Source organism: Bison bison, unplaced genomic scaffold (assembly GCF_000754665.1).
Source record: "Bison bison bison isolate TAMUID 2011002044 unplaced genomic scaffold, Bison_UMD1.0 scf7180017864383, whole genome shotgun sequence".
NCBI classification, from domain to species: domain Eukaryota; kingdom Metazoa; phylum Chordata; class Mammalia; order Artiodactyla; family Bovidae; genus Bison; species Bison bison.
This window is the reverse complement of record NW_011494955.1, coordinates 3304653-3317265: the sequence shown is the minus strand read 5'-3', so window position 1 is coordinate 3317265 and position 12613 is coordinate 3304653. Positions and strand designations below refer to the sequence as shown.

Genomic DNA, 12613 nt, shown 5'->3' with positions numbered 1-12613 from the left:
ACTTTGGCCACCTCATGCGAAGAGTTGACTCATTGGAAAAGACTCTGATGCTGGGAGGGATTGGGGGCAGGAGGAGAAGGGGACGACAGAGGATGAGATGGCTGGATGGCATCACTGACTCGATGGACGTGAGTCTGAGTGAACTCTGGGAGTTGGTGATGGACAGGGAGGCCTGGCGTGCTAAGATTCATGGGGTCGCAAAGAGTCGGACACGACTGAGCGACTGATCTGAACTGATGATTAGTGATGTTAAACACCTTTTCATATACTCGTTGGCTATTTGTATATCTTCTTTAGAAAAATGTTTATTCATATCCTTTGTCAATTTTTTAATGTTTAAATGTTTATTTATTTATTTGACTGCATAGGGATCTTTGCTGTGTTATGCAGGCTCCATAGTTGGGGCTTTTGGGCTTAGTTGTTCTGAGGCCTGTGGGATCTTAGTTCCCTGACCAGAGATTGAACCTGCATTTTGCAGGGTGGATTTTTAATCACTGGACTACCAAGGAAGTCCCCTTTGTCCATTTTTAATCAGATTATTTGTTTTGTTTTGCTCTTGAGTTTTGTGAGTTTCTTAGATATTTTGGATATTAACCCTTTATTAGATATATGGTTTGTATATATTTTCTCCCATTCTGTAGGTTGAACCTTTTCACTTTGTTGATCATTTCTTTTACTGTACAGAAACTTTTTTAGTGTGATGTAGTTCCACTTATTTATTTTTGCTTTGGGCTGCTATCTATGGGGTCGCACAGAGTCGAACACGACTGAAGTGACTTAACCTTTTGTTGCCTTGCTTTTGATGTCATATATAAAAAATAAAAGTCATTGCCAAGATGAATATCAGAAAGTTTTTCCCCTAAGTTTTCTCCTAAGAGTTTTAAGGTTTGGGGGTTTATATTTAATTCCTTTCAAGTTAATTTTTGTAAGTGGCATAAGACAGGAGTCTCCAATTTAATTTTTTTGCATGTGAATGTACAGGCTTACCAGCGCCACTTATTGAAGAGATTATCCTTTCTTCACTGAGTGTTCTTGGTTCCCTTGGCAAATACTAGCTGACTGTATATGCATGGATTTATTTTTGAGCTCTTGATTCTGTCCCATTTGTCTCTGTGCCTGTTTTTATGTCAGTGCCACACTGTTTTGTTTACCGTCAGTTCCGTTCAGTCACTCAGCTGTGTCCGACTCTTTGTGACCACATGGACTACAGCACACCAGGCTTCCCTGTCCATCACCAACTCCCAGAGCTTGCTCAAACTCATCTCCATCGAGTTGGTGATGCCATCCAACCATCTCATCCTCTGTCGTCCGCTTCTCTTCTTGTCTTCAATCTTTCCCAGCATCAGGGTCTTTTCCAATGAGTCACTTCTTTGAATCAGATGGCCAAAGTACTGGAGTTTCAGCATCAGTTCTTCCAATGAATATTCAAGACTGATTTCCTTTGTAATATAGCTTAAAATCAGGTTGTGTGATGCCTCCAACTTTGTTTTTGTTGCTCAAGAGTGCTTTGGCTATTTGGGGTCTTTTGTGGCTCCCTATGGATTTTAAGATTGTTCTCCTAGTTCTGTGGAAAATGCTACAGGATTTTGATAGAGATTGCACTGAATATATAGATGACTTTGGGTAGTATAGAGATTTTAACAATATTAATTCTTTTGATCCATGAACATGGGTTATCTTTCCATTTATATGTGTTTTCTTCAATTTCTTTCATTAATGTCTTATGGTTTTCACTGTAGATATCTTTCACACACTCCCATTAAATTTATTCTGATGTATTTTATTGTTTTGATGCTTTTTAATTGGGATTGTTTTCTTTATTGCTTTTTTAGATAATTGTTAGTGTGTGGAAATGCAACTGATTTTTATGTGTTTATTTTAGGTCCTGCAACTTTATTGAACTTATTAGTTCTAATACTTTTTTTGGTGGAGCATACTAGCTATTTCATAGAGGAACTCAAGGGTGATATTCAAAGTACTGAATGGATACTAGGCCAAAGAGCACGGATGCCAGCTGTAAGCAACTGGTATAGCCATTTGGGTGTGGACCAGCTGCATGCAGCCCTGGAACCAGGTGCTACCCCTCTTAAGATCAGAACTATCCCATCAAGAGACCTCAGTCTGGTGTGAGATGTGGTGGATGCTGCAGTGTTGGAGGAAGATGGTATAAGCATGTGCTCTAACCCTCCTCGCATTGCCCTGCTCCTGAGTGCTCAGTTCAGTGGTTCTTCAGCTGCCTCCAGAAACTAAGCAGAGCTGTTGACTCCAGTTAATTCATTTAATTGTCCAGATAGAATAAATAAGTACGCTAGGCAATGAGCGTAGAAAAATAACAAGGCAGACACATGCTTGGCCTTGTAGTACAACAATACAATTTAATATCTATGCATATTTTCTACATGGCAGGTCTCATGTTAATCATTTCACTTGTGTTATCTCATTTAATCCATACCCAACCCTTTTTTGGCAAGAATACTAAGGCTCAGGGGAATAAGTGATTTGCCCAACATCATACAGCTAATAAGAGGTTAAACTAATTTAACCTCAAAGTCTGCTGGGGTTACCCCCATGCTCTACCACTGTTTCGGGCTCCCTAGAGGACAGATTGTTATCAGCCTGAATCTCCCACTCTCTCTCAGGTGACAGCCTGACCTATGAGATCAAGAACAGGAAGAGTGAGGAGGAAGAGGAAGCCCTGGATGAATGGATCGAGGTGATGGAAAAGGTGTTACCCCTCTCCCTCATAGCCACCAAAGGAGGCATCGAGTCTCTCATTTCCCTTTGCTCTACTCTCATTGAAGGACAAAGGAAAGGGGCACAAAGTAGGTACCGGGAACAGCATGATTAGAAAAATAACTCTACTCCAGGGAAATATGGAGGATCAGGAGTGTGTTGAATTGAGTTGAACTGGATCAAATAGGTCCAGACCCCTCTGGGCCCTACAGGTGCTGTGGAGCTGACAGACCCTGACAGGTAAGCTCTGAGCCCAGCAGAGTCCTCTCCCGACAGTATCTCCCCTGGCCTCATATAATGCCCCAGCTCCTTATTACCAAAGCCCTAAGAGGGCTGGATGGGAATGTGGCCAAGCAGGATCTGGAGAATCAGTGTAATCCTTGGATCCATGGGAGCTTACTGTCTTTGTTCTCTCTACCTCTCCTAGTGTCCAAACATACCTTCTGGCAGGACTGGCAGGAACAGAGCCCACAAAAAGCGATATCCTGCCCTCAGCCCCTGAGCCCAGAGCAGATGCTGCAGGACAAGCACACTACCTGTGTAAAGGTCTCCGAGGTGAAGTCCATGTTACAGGAGCTCCTGGACTCCACCATGTTCAACCAAGGGGAGGTTAGGGCCATCAGATACATGTCTGCTGTGGTGGAGAACCTCAATAAGGCCTTGATCCTCCAGCACAAGGAGAACAGGAGCCTGGAGGCCAAATACAGGCACCTGAAAATAGAGATGACCAAAGAACTCAGCAACCAGAAGCTGTACTTCCAGAAGTCCCTCCAGGTCCTCGAGAGTAAGAGAGATGCCCTGCTAAAGCAGATAGACATTTTAGGGGGAAAGTACCATGACCTGCTCCTGATAAAGCATGCCCTAGAGTTCCAGCTGAAGAAAATTCAGTCTGCTGGAGGTCAAGCAGAAGACTTAGTCAGGGTCTTGGTTGAGTTCCCAGACCCTGACAAGAAAGAAGCCCTCCCAAAGAAAGACACAGTCATGGAGGAAACCCAACAGGAGCCCAAGAAGGAGGAGCAGTTTTCACCATGTTCCCCAAGCCCCATGGCCATGGCCTGGGACAGTGGTGCTATGCCTTCACCAGATCAGCCTCTTTCCACCATGACCATGGATTCAAGGATTGCAGATGTGTATAGGAGCAAGGACGCTGAAAGTCTTCAGCCTGTGTTGCCATCCTCCATGGATCACATGTTTCCTAAGAAATGGGAAAGACTGTCAGCAGAAAGCCCAGGTGACAGAGCCAAAGACCAGGACTTCTTCCAGGAAGTGGCCTGGGAGAAGGAAGGACTCCAAATTAAGTCCCATTTTCAGAAGCAGCTGTCCCTAGAGAGGTCAAGGAAGTTGGCCTTGGAGAGCAAGGCAGAGGCCAGGGAAGAGGAGCTAAGCTGGGAGAGGCGGAGGCAGCAGTGGCAGCAGGAGGAGGAGATGTGGCTGCAGCGGCAGGAGAGGTGGGCCCTGCTAGAGCAGGAGCACGAGGAGAAGCTGCGGCAGTGGGAGGCAGAGGAGGCAGCAAGGGAGCAGCGGCTGAGACTGGACCAGGAGCCCAGGGGCCCGTGGAGGGAGCCGGAGCAGCCGGGAGAGGATGCCGAGAGGATGATCTTTGTGCCCATCATTCGCTGGAAGGACTCGGAGGACGCGTCTTTGGCACCTCCCCCAAGCCGGGCCCAATCTGCTCGCCAAGGCAGGAGGCCATGCGTGCCCAGGTCCCCTAAGGCCCAGCAGCCCATCCCAAGAAACCAGAGGTCCATGAGTTCAGCCGAGTTTACCCAGAAACCACAGGCCCACCGGCTTCCCATGAAGCCCAAGAAATCGGCCTCCTTTCCTGTCACAGGTACATCCCCACGAAGGGTGACCCAGCCCCCTGTGCATATAGCCCCGGTAACTCGGAAGGAGAAGGTATACCATATAGACGTGGAGGCCCAGAGGAGGAATCTGCGGCTCCTGACTGAGGACACACTGGGGCTGCCCCACTACCTGCATGGTAAGGCGCTGGAGCTCACCACCTCCACCATGGAGCTGAATGCGCTCAAGCTGTGGTGCCTCTTCCACAAGTACATCTGCTACAGACACTTCCAGAGCCTCCGGTAAGTCTTCCCTGGCAACCATTGGCACCACCCACACCCATGGGCAGAGCCAGAACCCAATGAGAAAGAAGGAGCGTGGGGCATGGGGTGGGGAGAATCACCCAGGCCCGGACATGATGCCCCTGAGAGAGGGACTTGCACAGGACACCCAGCCTCAGAGCCTTGGGCAACCCTGAGGTGTGGGAGGTGGAGTACTTAACACTGCTCTCCCTCTGGGAGTCTTCCTGCTGTCTTCCTGTCGTCCTACTGCCCTGCCCATAACCCGCCTGCCATGCTCCCCCATTGGCCTTACTTCCTATTTCCAGCCCAGCCCAAGGCTCCTTACCTGACACCACCTCACCTCTGCTCCCTGTTTTCCCCAGTTCTCACACACACAGAGTCATGCCGATTAACCCACTCCAGTACTCTTGCTTGGAAAATCTCATGGATGGAGGAGGCTGGTAGGCTGCAGTCCATGGGGTCGCTAAGAGTCGGACACGACTGAGCGACTTCACTTTCACTTTTCACTTTCATGCATTGGAGAAGGAAATGGCAGCCCACTCCAGTGTTCTTGCCTAGAGAATCCCAGGAATGGGGGAGCCTGGTGGGCTGCCGTCTATGGGGTCACACAGTTGGACACGACTGAAGTGACTTAGCATAGCATAGCATAGGGGCTAGGAGGAGGCCCCTTCACCCACTAAATCACTTCCCTCTCTTTCCAGCCAAGACGTGATCAACCATATACAAGTCGTGCGAGAAGCTGGGGCTTCCTACAAGGCCCAGAACCTCTTCCTCTTCCTGGAAAACGTGGACCACCTGCAGAAACTCCAGCTCCAGGTGTGGACAGACAAGCAGAAGGACCTGGAGGAGAAGCGCCGAGAGTGCCTGAGCAGCATGGCAACTATGTTCCCCAAGGTGGGCCTCGCACCTGGCGACCTTCTCAGGGGTCAGCACGGCCAGCAGGAACAGGGCCAGGATGGAGCCATGGGGCTGTGGGGGTGTGCCTGGGGGCAGGAGAGCAGATGGGAAATCAGAGAGCAGATTAAAGCCTCTGAACCAGGAAGAGGGGAAGGCAGGCGGCAGCCTGAGTAGAAGGAAGGCAAGTTTTCCAATCTCCATACATGGAGGGAGAGCAAGAGAGGGAAGAAAGGGAAAGTCGCTCACTTGTGTCTGACTCTTTGCGACCCCATGGATTGTATTGGACTATACAGTCCATGGAATTCTCCAGGCCGGAATACTGGAGTGGGTTGCCTTTCCCTTCTCCAGGGGATCTGAGGGACCCTCAAAAAGAGCTGGAGGGGACTTCCCTGGTGGTCCAGCGGTTAAGACTCCGTGCTTGCAATGCAGGGGGCACAGGTTCAATCCCTGGCAGAGAAGCTAAAGTCCCACATGCCACAAGGTGCGGCCAAAAATAAATAAATAAATTTTAAAAAGAAAAGAGTTAGAGAAGGAAGCCCCTTCTGCAGGGGAGGTAGCCAGAGCCTGCAGTCCAGCTCTGTGCTCAGATCCTCCTCCCGTGGGTCTCCTTGTCCAGCTCCTGTCGGATCTGGTTGCTCTCTTGGTTGCTCTCCAGGCTTGGTCTCCAGGTCTTCTTCACCCTCATGCTGGGGACTCCCTTTACTGCTCTCTGGGGACAGCTCCCCTGCTTCCAATCCTGGGTCTCCCTTGTTTTAGTGGAGCACCTCCTCCAGGCACTTCTTGACAAAGGGTTCCTGGCAGGTAGAATCACTGAGACCCTGGTTGTCTGAAAATGTCTTCACTTAATATCTACCCTTAACTGAGGTTGACAGCTTGCCTGAATAGAGAAGTCTAGGTTAGAATTCATTTTCTCTCACAATTTTGAAGGCACTGATCATTGCCTTCCAGGTTTTGGCTTTGCTGTTGAGAGTCCAAAGTCATTCTGAGTCTTACTGTATTGGGTTTCACCTAGTTTTATTCTCTAAGGGCTGCCTGCAGTTTCCTGTACTCTTTCCCTTGCTGCCAAGGTCAGAAAAGCATTGAGTGCTGATGTGGCCCACAGGAGGCTAGCTGATGGCTAGCAGTGACTCTGAATCTGCTAAGATGGGCCAGGAGGTAACCCCTCTGAGTCCTGAGCAGCAGTGGTCAGAGTCTGGGGGAAGCAGTGTCCTGAGGGATTCAGCATTGGAAGTTGAGTCAAAGCAGTTGGAAGAGCCTTGCCATGGAGCCATCTCCCAACTCAGTTTCCTGTCTCCTTATACTAGTCTTGATCACCTCCTGTAGGTGTCTTGACGTGCTAAATTGGTTTTGAGATTGAGAAGGAAAGGGACCATATATATATAATTCTTTAGGTGGCTGTGAGGGTTCCCCCAGCTCCTTGCCCAGGGCCAGGGCAGAGGCTGAATGACTAGATACAGAGAGCATTCCAGACACAACCTGACCCGTGTCATGAACCCTATGAGTCTTCACAGTTCCAGCTGCTCTAGCTTCTTTAGTTTTTTCCTTGCTGTTTTGCCCATTGTCTGGATTCTCCACAACAAAGGAGAAAACAGGAACTAAACCAGCAAATTGCAATTCAAGGCATTTCTAGGAAATGTGATACATTGAAGTCCCAGGGGGTCTCTAATTGGAGGGATTCCTGGGGCCTCCCCCTTTGTGCTAAACCCCAAGTCAGGCAGCAGTTGTGTTGGGCTGTGCTCAGCCACTCAGTCATGTCCAACTCTTTGTGACTCCATGGACTGTAGCCCAGCAGGATCCTCTGACCTTGGAATTTTCCAAGCAAGAATACTGGAGTGGGTAAACATCCCTCCTCCAGGGGATCTTTCTGACCCAGGGGTTCGAACCTGTGTCTCTTGCATCTCCTGGATTGGCAGGCGGATTCCTTTAAAAGAGGATAAATTCCTGTCTCTCTGATGATGCCTCTCTGCTGGTTTCTCTTAGCTCCAGGAGTGGAACGTTAACCTGCACACCCCTGTGGTCATCTCCCCAAAGTCAAGGAAAAGCAAGCCTCCTCCATTCCTACTGCGGCACATCCACTCCAGCAGCCCCTTCTGCAAGCGATCCCAGGAGCTCTTTAAGACTAAGCACCAGCCACGTGTGCCCCAGCAGATGGCCCGGTAGGTGCACGGAAGCCGGGGGCAGCTGGCTGGGTGAGTGGGGAATCAGGGAGCAGGGGTGAGCAGACTGGGGAGGGGACCAGAAGCTCAGTGAAGGTACAGACAAGCAAAGCTCACCCATGAGTTGCAAGGAGCCCAGCTTCTCAGCCACCCTGCCCAGTTCTGGCCATTGGCCTAGATGAGGGTGTGTGTATGTGTGTGGTGTGTGGGCTTCAAGGGCCAGCCTGACCAAGTATGTTTCAAACTATGCAACTGAGAGACTCCTGGGACCCACAGCTGAGAACTCACAACCATTTCTACCCCGAGCATTGGTCCGTCCATAAAAATAAACTTGAGCCTTCCCACCCCGTGACCGCTGGGCTCAAAGAGAGACATTGTGAGCCACACCTCAACCATCCTAGTGTGGCCGGCTCAGGGCTTCAGCCCCGGGGCATGTCTCGGAGGAACAGGGGCTATCTCGGCAGCCTTTTCCAGTAGTTCCTCAACCAGAGGAGACTCCAGCAGGTGAGACTGAGAGTTGGGAAGGGAAGAGATGTGACACGAAGGATGGTGACAACTATCTGAAGGGGAAGAAAACCCTGGAGAGCTTGTTGCTCCCCATTCTCTCCCTTTCTGCAAGTCTGACTTCGTCTCTTTTTGTACTTTCCACCTTCACACCCCAGCCAGCAGGGGAACCAGATGGAGGCCATGTGGAAAATTGATGTGGCTGCCTCCAGTTACCCCATAGAAAAGAAGACCCCCACCAGCCTGTCCTGGGACCAGCTAGGAGGTTTCCCAGACATTCCCCGCCTGTTGGCACTGGATGTGCAGTCCTCCTTCCACAAAAGCTTGATGTCCCTCAAGGCCTGGTAAGGTTCAAGGCCAGATGGTCAATCTGGATTCAGGGATACCTGCCCATTAAGGGCAGGGGCCAGAGTAAACACTCCCTGTGTGCAACCGCCCAACAGATATCTTTCCAAACATTAATGATGACTCACTGTAACACACTGAATCTGCCCACAATGCAGGAGACCCAGGTTCTATCCCTGGTTTGGGAAGATTCCCTTGGAAAAGAGGAATTCTCCAGTATTCTTGCCTGGAGAATTCCATGGACAGAGGAGCCTGGTGGACTACAGTCCATAGAGCTGCAAAGAGTCGGACACGACTGAGTGACTAACACTTTCACTTACCATACCACATCAGACAGACAGATGCTTACCTGCCTCATCAGGCATGAGCTTGGGTCCCCACACCAACACCATTCTAGTTCTCTCAAAGACTCCACATGGCATCTCAGAAGACCAGGATGGAAGTCTTTTCTTTCCACTTATTTCCTGGGACTTGCATTTAAATTACTCAAGAGTGTGTCTTGCCCTAGGCCTGGGGGTTGTTCTCAAGGTTGAGCCAGGTGCAGGTATGGAGAGATGAGAGAGACCAAAAATCTCAGGATAAACCTGGGCCCATCTTTGGCACTGTTATTTCCTTACCGCCTTCAAGAACTGGCCCCGGGAAGAGCAGCTGAGGGGAGGGAAGTGGGACTCAGTGGGGCCAACAAAAGACTTTTCTGGTTAGGAAGGTTCAACTCTGCCTCTCTTGGCTTGAAGACTCAAGGTTCTTCAGGGAACCCTTCTACATTACTAATGCCAGCTGTCTCTTGTGGCCCTGGCCATGCGCCATCTAAAGATCTCTGACCGGATAGGAATTCCCTGGTAGTCCAATGGTTAGGACTTGGCACTTCCTTTGCCGGGGCCCCAGTTTAATCCCTGGTCAGGGAACTAAGGGGCTTCCCACGTGGCCCTAGTGGTAAAAAACTTGCCTTCCAATGCTGGAGATACAGGAGACCCAGGTTCGATCCCTGGATCAGGAAGATCCCCTGGAGGCAGGCATGGCAACCCACTCCAGTATTCTTGCCTGAAGAATCCCATGGACAGAGGAGCCTGGCGGGCTGTAGTCCATGGGGTTGCAAAGAGTCAGATGTGACTGAAGCAGCTTAGCACACACACACAGGGAACTAAGATCCTGCAACAAAAGAATGAATGAATGAATGAGTTAGACAGGGAGCGGGCACTGATGCCTGCCAGTCTAGACCTAACTGGAACCAAGCCTGCAAGATGCTGGTGCTGCCATTGTCCTCTCGACAGGGACTGAGGGAAGACAGGGTGGCCCAGCAGCATCAAAGAAGGCTGGTGCTCGGCTGTGATCCTACTCTGAAGTGGTCCTGAGAGTCCCAGCTGGACATCAGCATAGCCCACCTAGTACATACATACCTGGCTTCAGTTCCTAAAGCGATTCCAAGTGTGTGGGTGTGTTGCTGTTATTGTTAGTTGATTTGGATACAACAGAATTGAGCAAACAGAATTGAGAATAACCGAAACAACAGTGTGGCAGAATTCAGTAACCCAGAAATCGACTGGGGCTGCACCCTGCTGAGACTGGGCTAAACTTGCCCTCAACTCCTGCACCCCCATAGTGGTGTCTCTCCTCTCTGAGCTCCTTCTCTGCATCTGTTTCAACCTGAGGCACGAACCCCTTTGTTCTTCAGACACACATAAATGCATGCACGTAAATATCAAGTAAACACACGCCACTTGGCCGCACGCGCTTCATGATGTTAGTAACTTTCTGAAAATTTAGGAGGGTGACAAAGACAGGGATTCACAGTGAACAGCACCACAGAGCAGCCTCCTTTCTTCCCCTCTTTCTGTATATAACATGCAGAATGCAAAAACTCCTTCTTTGTCTCACGCAGAGCTCTTCCACCCACACCCAGCCCTTCACTGGGATCTCAGCTTCAGATTTAAGCACTTATCAAAATATTGCTCCCACCAAAGACTTTCTCTTTTCCAGGGGAATTGAGGTGAATACAATTTTCTTCTCCCTTTTCTAGCTCCACATGCGTGTATTCAGTTTATCACAGTACCAGGTGTAGAAGTCAAGCCCTGCTGCTTCTGTCTTCTTTACCCACATGCCAGGTGGGCACCACCTACCTGGATGTCAAGCCGATCCCCGACATTTCAGGGCAGTGCTGCCTGCCTTGTCCTGGGATCTCAGTTCTATGGCCTGAGAATCTCCTGCTCCTGAATGCAAGTTCTCTGCCGCTTTCCAGGCTCCTGCTGCCCCTGGGCTGGTGGTTGTGCTGCGGTCTTTGTGAATTCTCTGGGTGTATGCACCTCTGGAGACATGCTGTTTCCACTCCCAAAAGTGCATCCTGTCTTTGGCTGCCTGCCCCAGGCCTACCTCAAATTTGCATGTCCACCTGTTGCGTGGGTCCAGGCCACTCACCCCTTTGTGACCCTGCCCACCTCATCAGCTCCCCTGGCTGTGCTCTCCAGTTCACAGTAGTGGCTAGTCTCCTAACTGGAACCCATCTCGGGCCAACTGTGCCGTTCTCCCTGTTTGCTTGGCGCTGGCAACCTGCCTCATCAAAGGCTAACTGGGATGTCTTCTCAGCTTGTGGGGAAGGGCTCTTCATCTTTCCCCTGGGCTTTGGGACTGAGTCTCTCAGAGGCCAGCAGACCCCCTCCTCCAGAAGGTTTCTCTGCTTTGTTTTACACATGTCTCCCCTGGGCGCTCTGTCTGACAGGTAAGATAGCTACATGCCCGCACACTCTAGGCACTGTGTGTAGTCCGAGAAGAATCTTAACCTCGACTCAGACTGCCCTGCCCTCCCTTGCTCAGAGCCTGTTTCTGCACAAAGTACATAGTGGTTCACATGTGTGTGCCGAGATGCAGCGAGCAGGGACTCATGCAGACTTCCAGTGTGGTGCTGACAGAGGAGAGGGCTTATAACTTGGTTTCTGGGAAGGAACCAAGATAGGGGTGGAGAGGAAGAAGCATGGATGGGTAAGAAGGACAGGAAACAGGGGAGGGAGAGGGAGAATTCTGTGATGTGAAAGAAGAGGAAGATTCGCAAGAAAAGCAGCAGAGCCCCTGGAATGTGGCAGAAATGTCATATTAAGCAGTTCCACATCTGGGTCAGCCCTGGACTGGTCTCCCAGAGTCAACCAGGGAAACAGCTGGGTAGGCTGGGTGGGCGCTCACATCTCAGGGGCCATGTCTCAGCTGCTCCCCAACCCATAACTGTATTAACCCTTTCAGTGCCTCAGTGACGCAAAGAAAGGAAGAAGAGGAACCCCCAGAGGAGTCAGCTGAACTTGTTCATAAAAAGTCAAACGAGTCCTTCCCTGGAACCCTAAGGAGCCAGAAGGATCGAGACAATTCCAGCCCCATTCCATGCCTGAGCCAGTGATTCTCAAACTTGTTCCAAAGCAGATTCCCAGCTACTGTTTTTAAACAAACTCTCTGGGTCCTGCTAAGTAATCCTAGAACTTTGAGAAACACTACTTTCCTCTTTCAGTCAGCAAACTGTACATTGTTAATAAAATAGAGATATGTTTATTTTTAAAATTTTCTGTCTCATTGCTAAAACCCACACCTCCCCAACTCATTTTTGGAACCAGGTCCATGACTTGGACACCAGTTACAGAGGATCCCCCAAATGTTGAGCTTGCCCTCTGGGAGTTGACCCGCCAAGACAGCCATGATTAGTGTCTGGCACGCGTCAGGGCTCATTAAGTCTTCATTCAGTCAGAGACATGGACAAATATGTAACTGATAATGAGCATCAACACTTAGAACAAAAGAAGATGGTACAAGTCAGAGCCAGGGGTGACCAGGTTGCGGGGGAGAGGGCAAAGACGAGTGTCCTTCTGAGGAGTGAGGACACAGATGGAACAAATGGAGACACGAGTTTCCAAATCTACA

General features: G+C 49.8%; 1 protein-coding gene across 1 annotated transcript in view; it reads left to right on the top strand.

Annotated features, from left to right (window-relative positions):
- The window catches only part of FAM186B (family with sequence similarity 186, member B), a 16333-nt gene extending 3995 nt beyond the window's left edge, over nt 1–12338 (top strand). The window contains exons 3-8 of the mRNA XM_010857775.1: nt 2640–2822; nt 3161–4817; nt 5519–5711; nt 7695–7870; nt 8533–8718; nt 11948–12338. Of these exons, the coding sequence (XP_010856077.1) occupies nt 2640–2822; nt 3161–4817; nt 5519–5711; nt 7695–7870; nt 8533–8718; nt 11948–12098 (2546 nt within the window). The 3' untranslated portion in view covers nt 12099–12338. The remainder of the gene's footprint in view (nt 1–2639; nt 2823–3160; nt 4818–5518; nt 5712–7694; nt 7871–8532; nt 8719–11947) is intronic.
- The last annotated feature ends 275 nt before the right edge of the window (nt 12339–12613 follow it).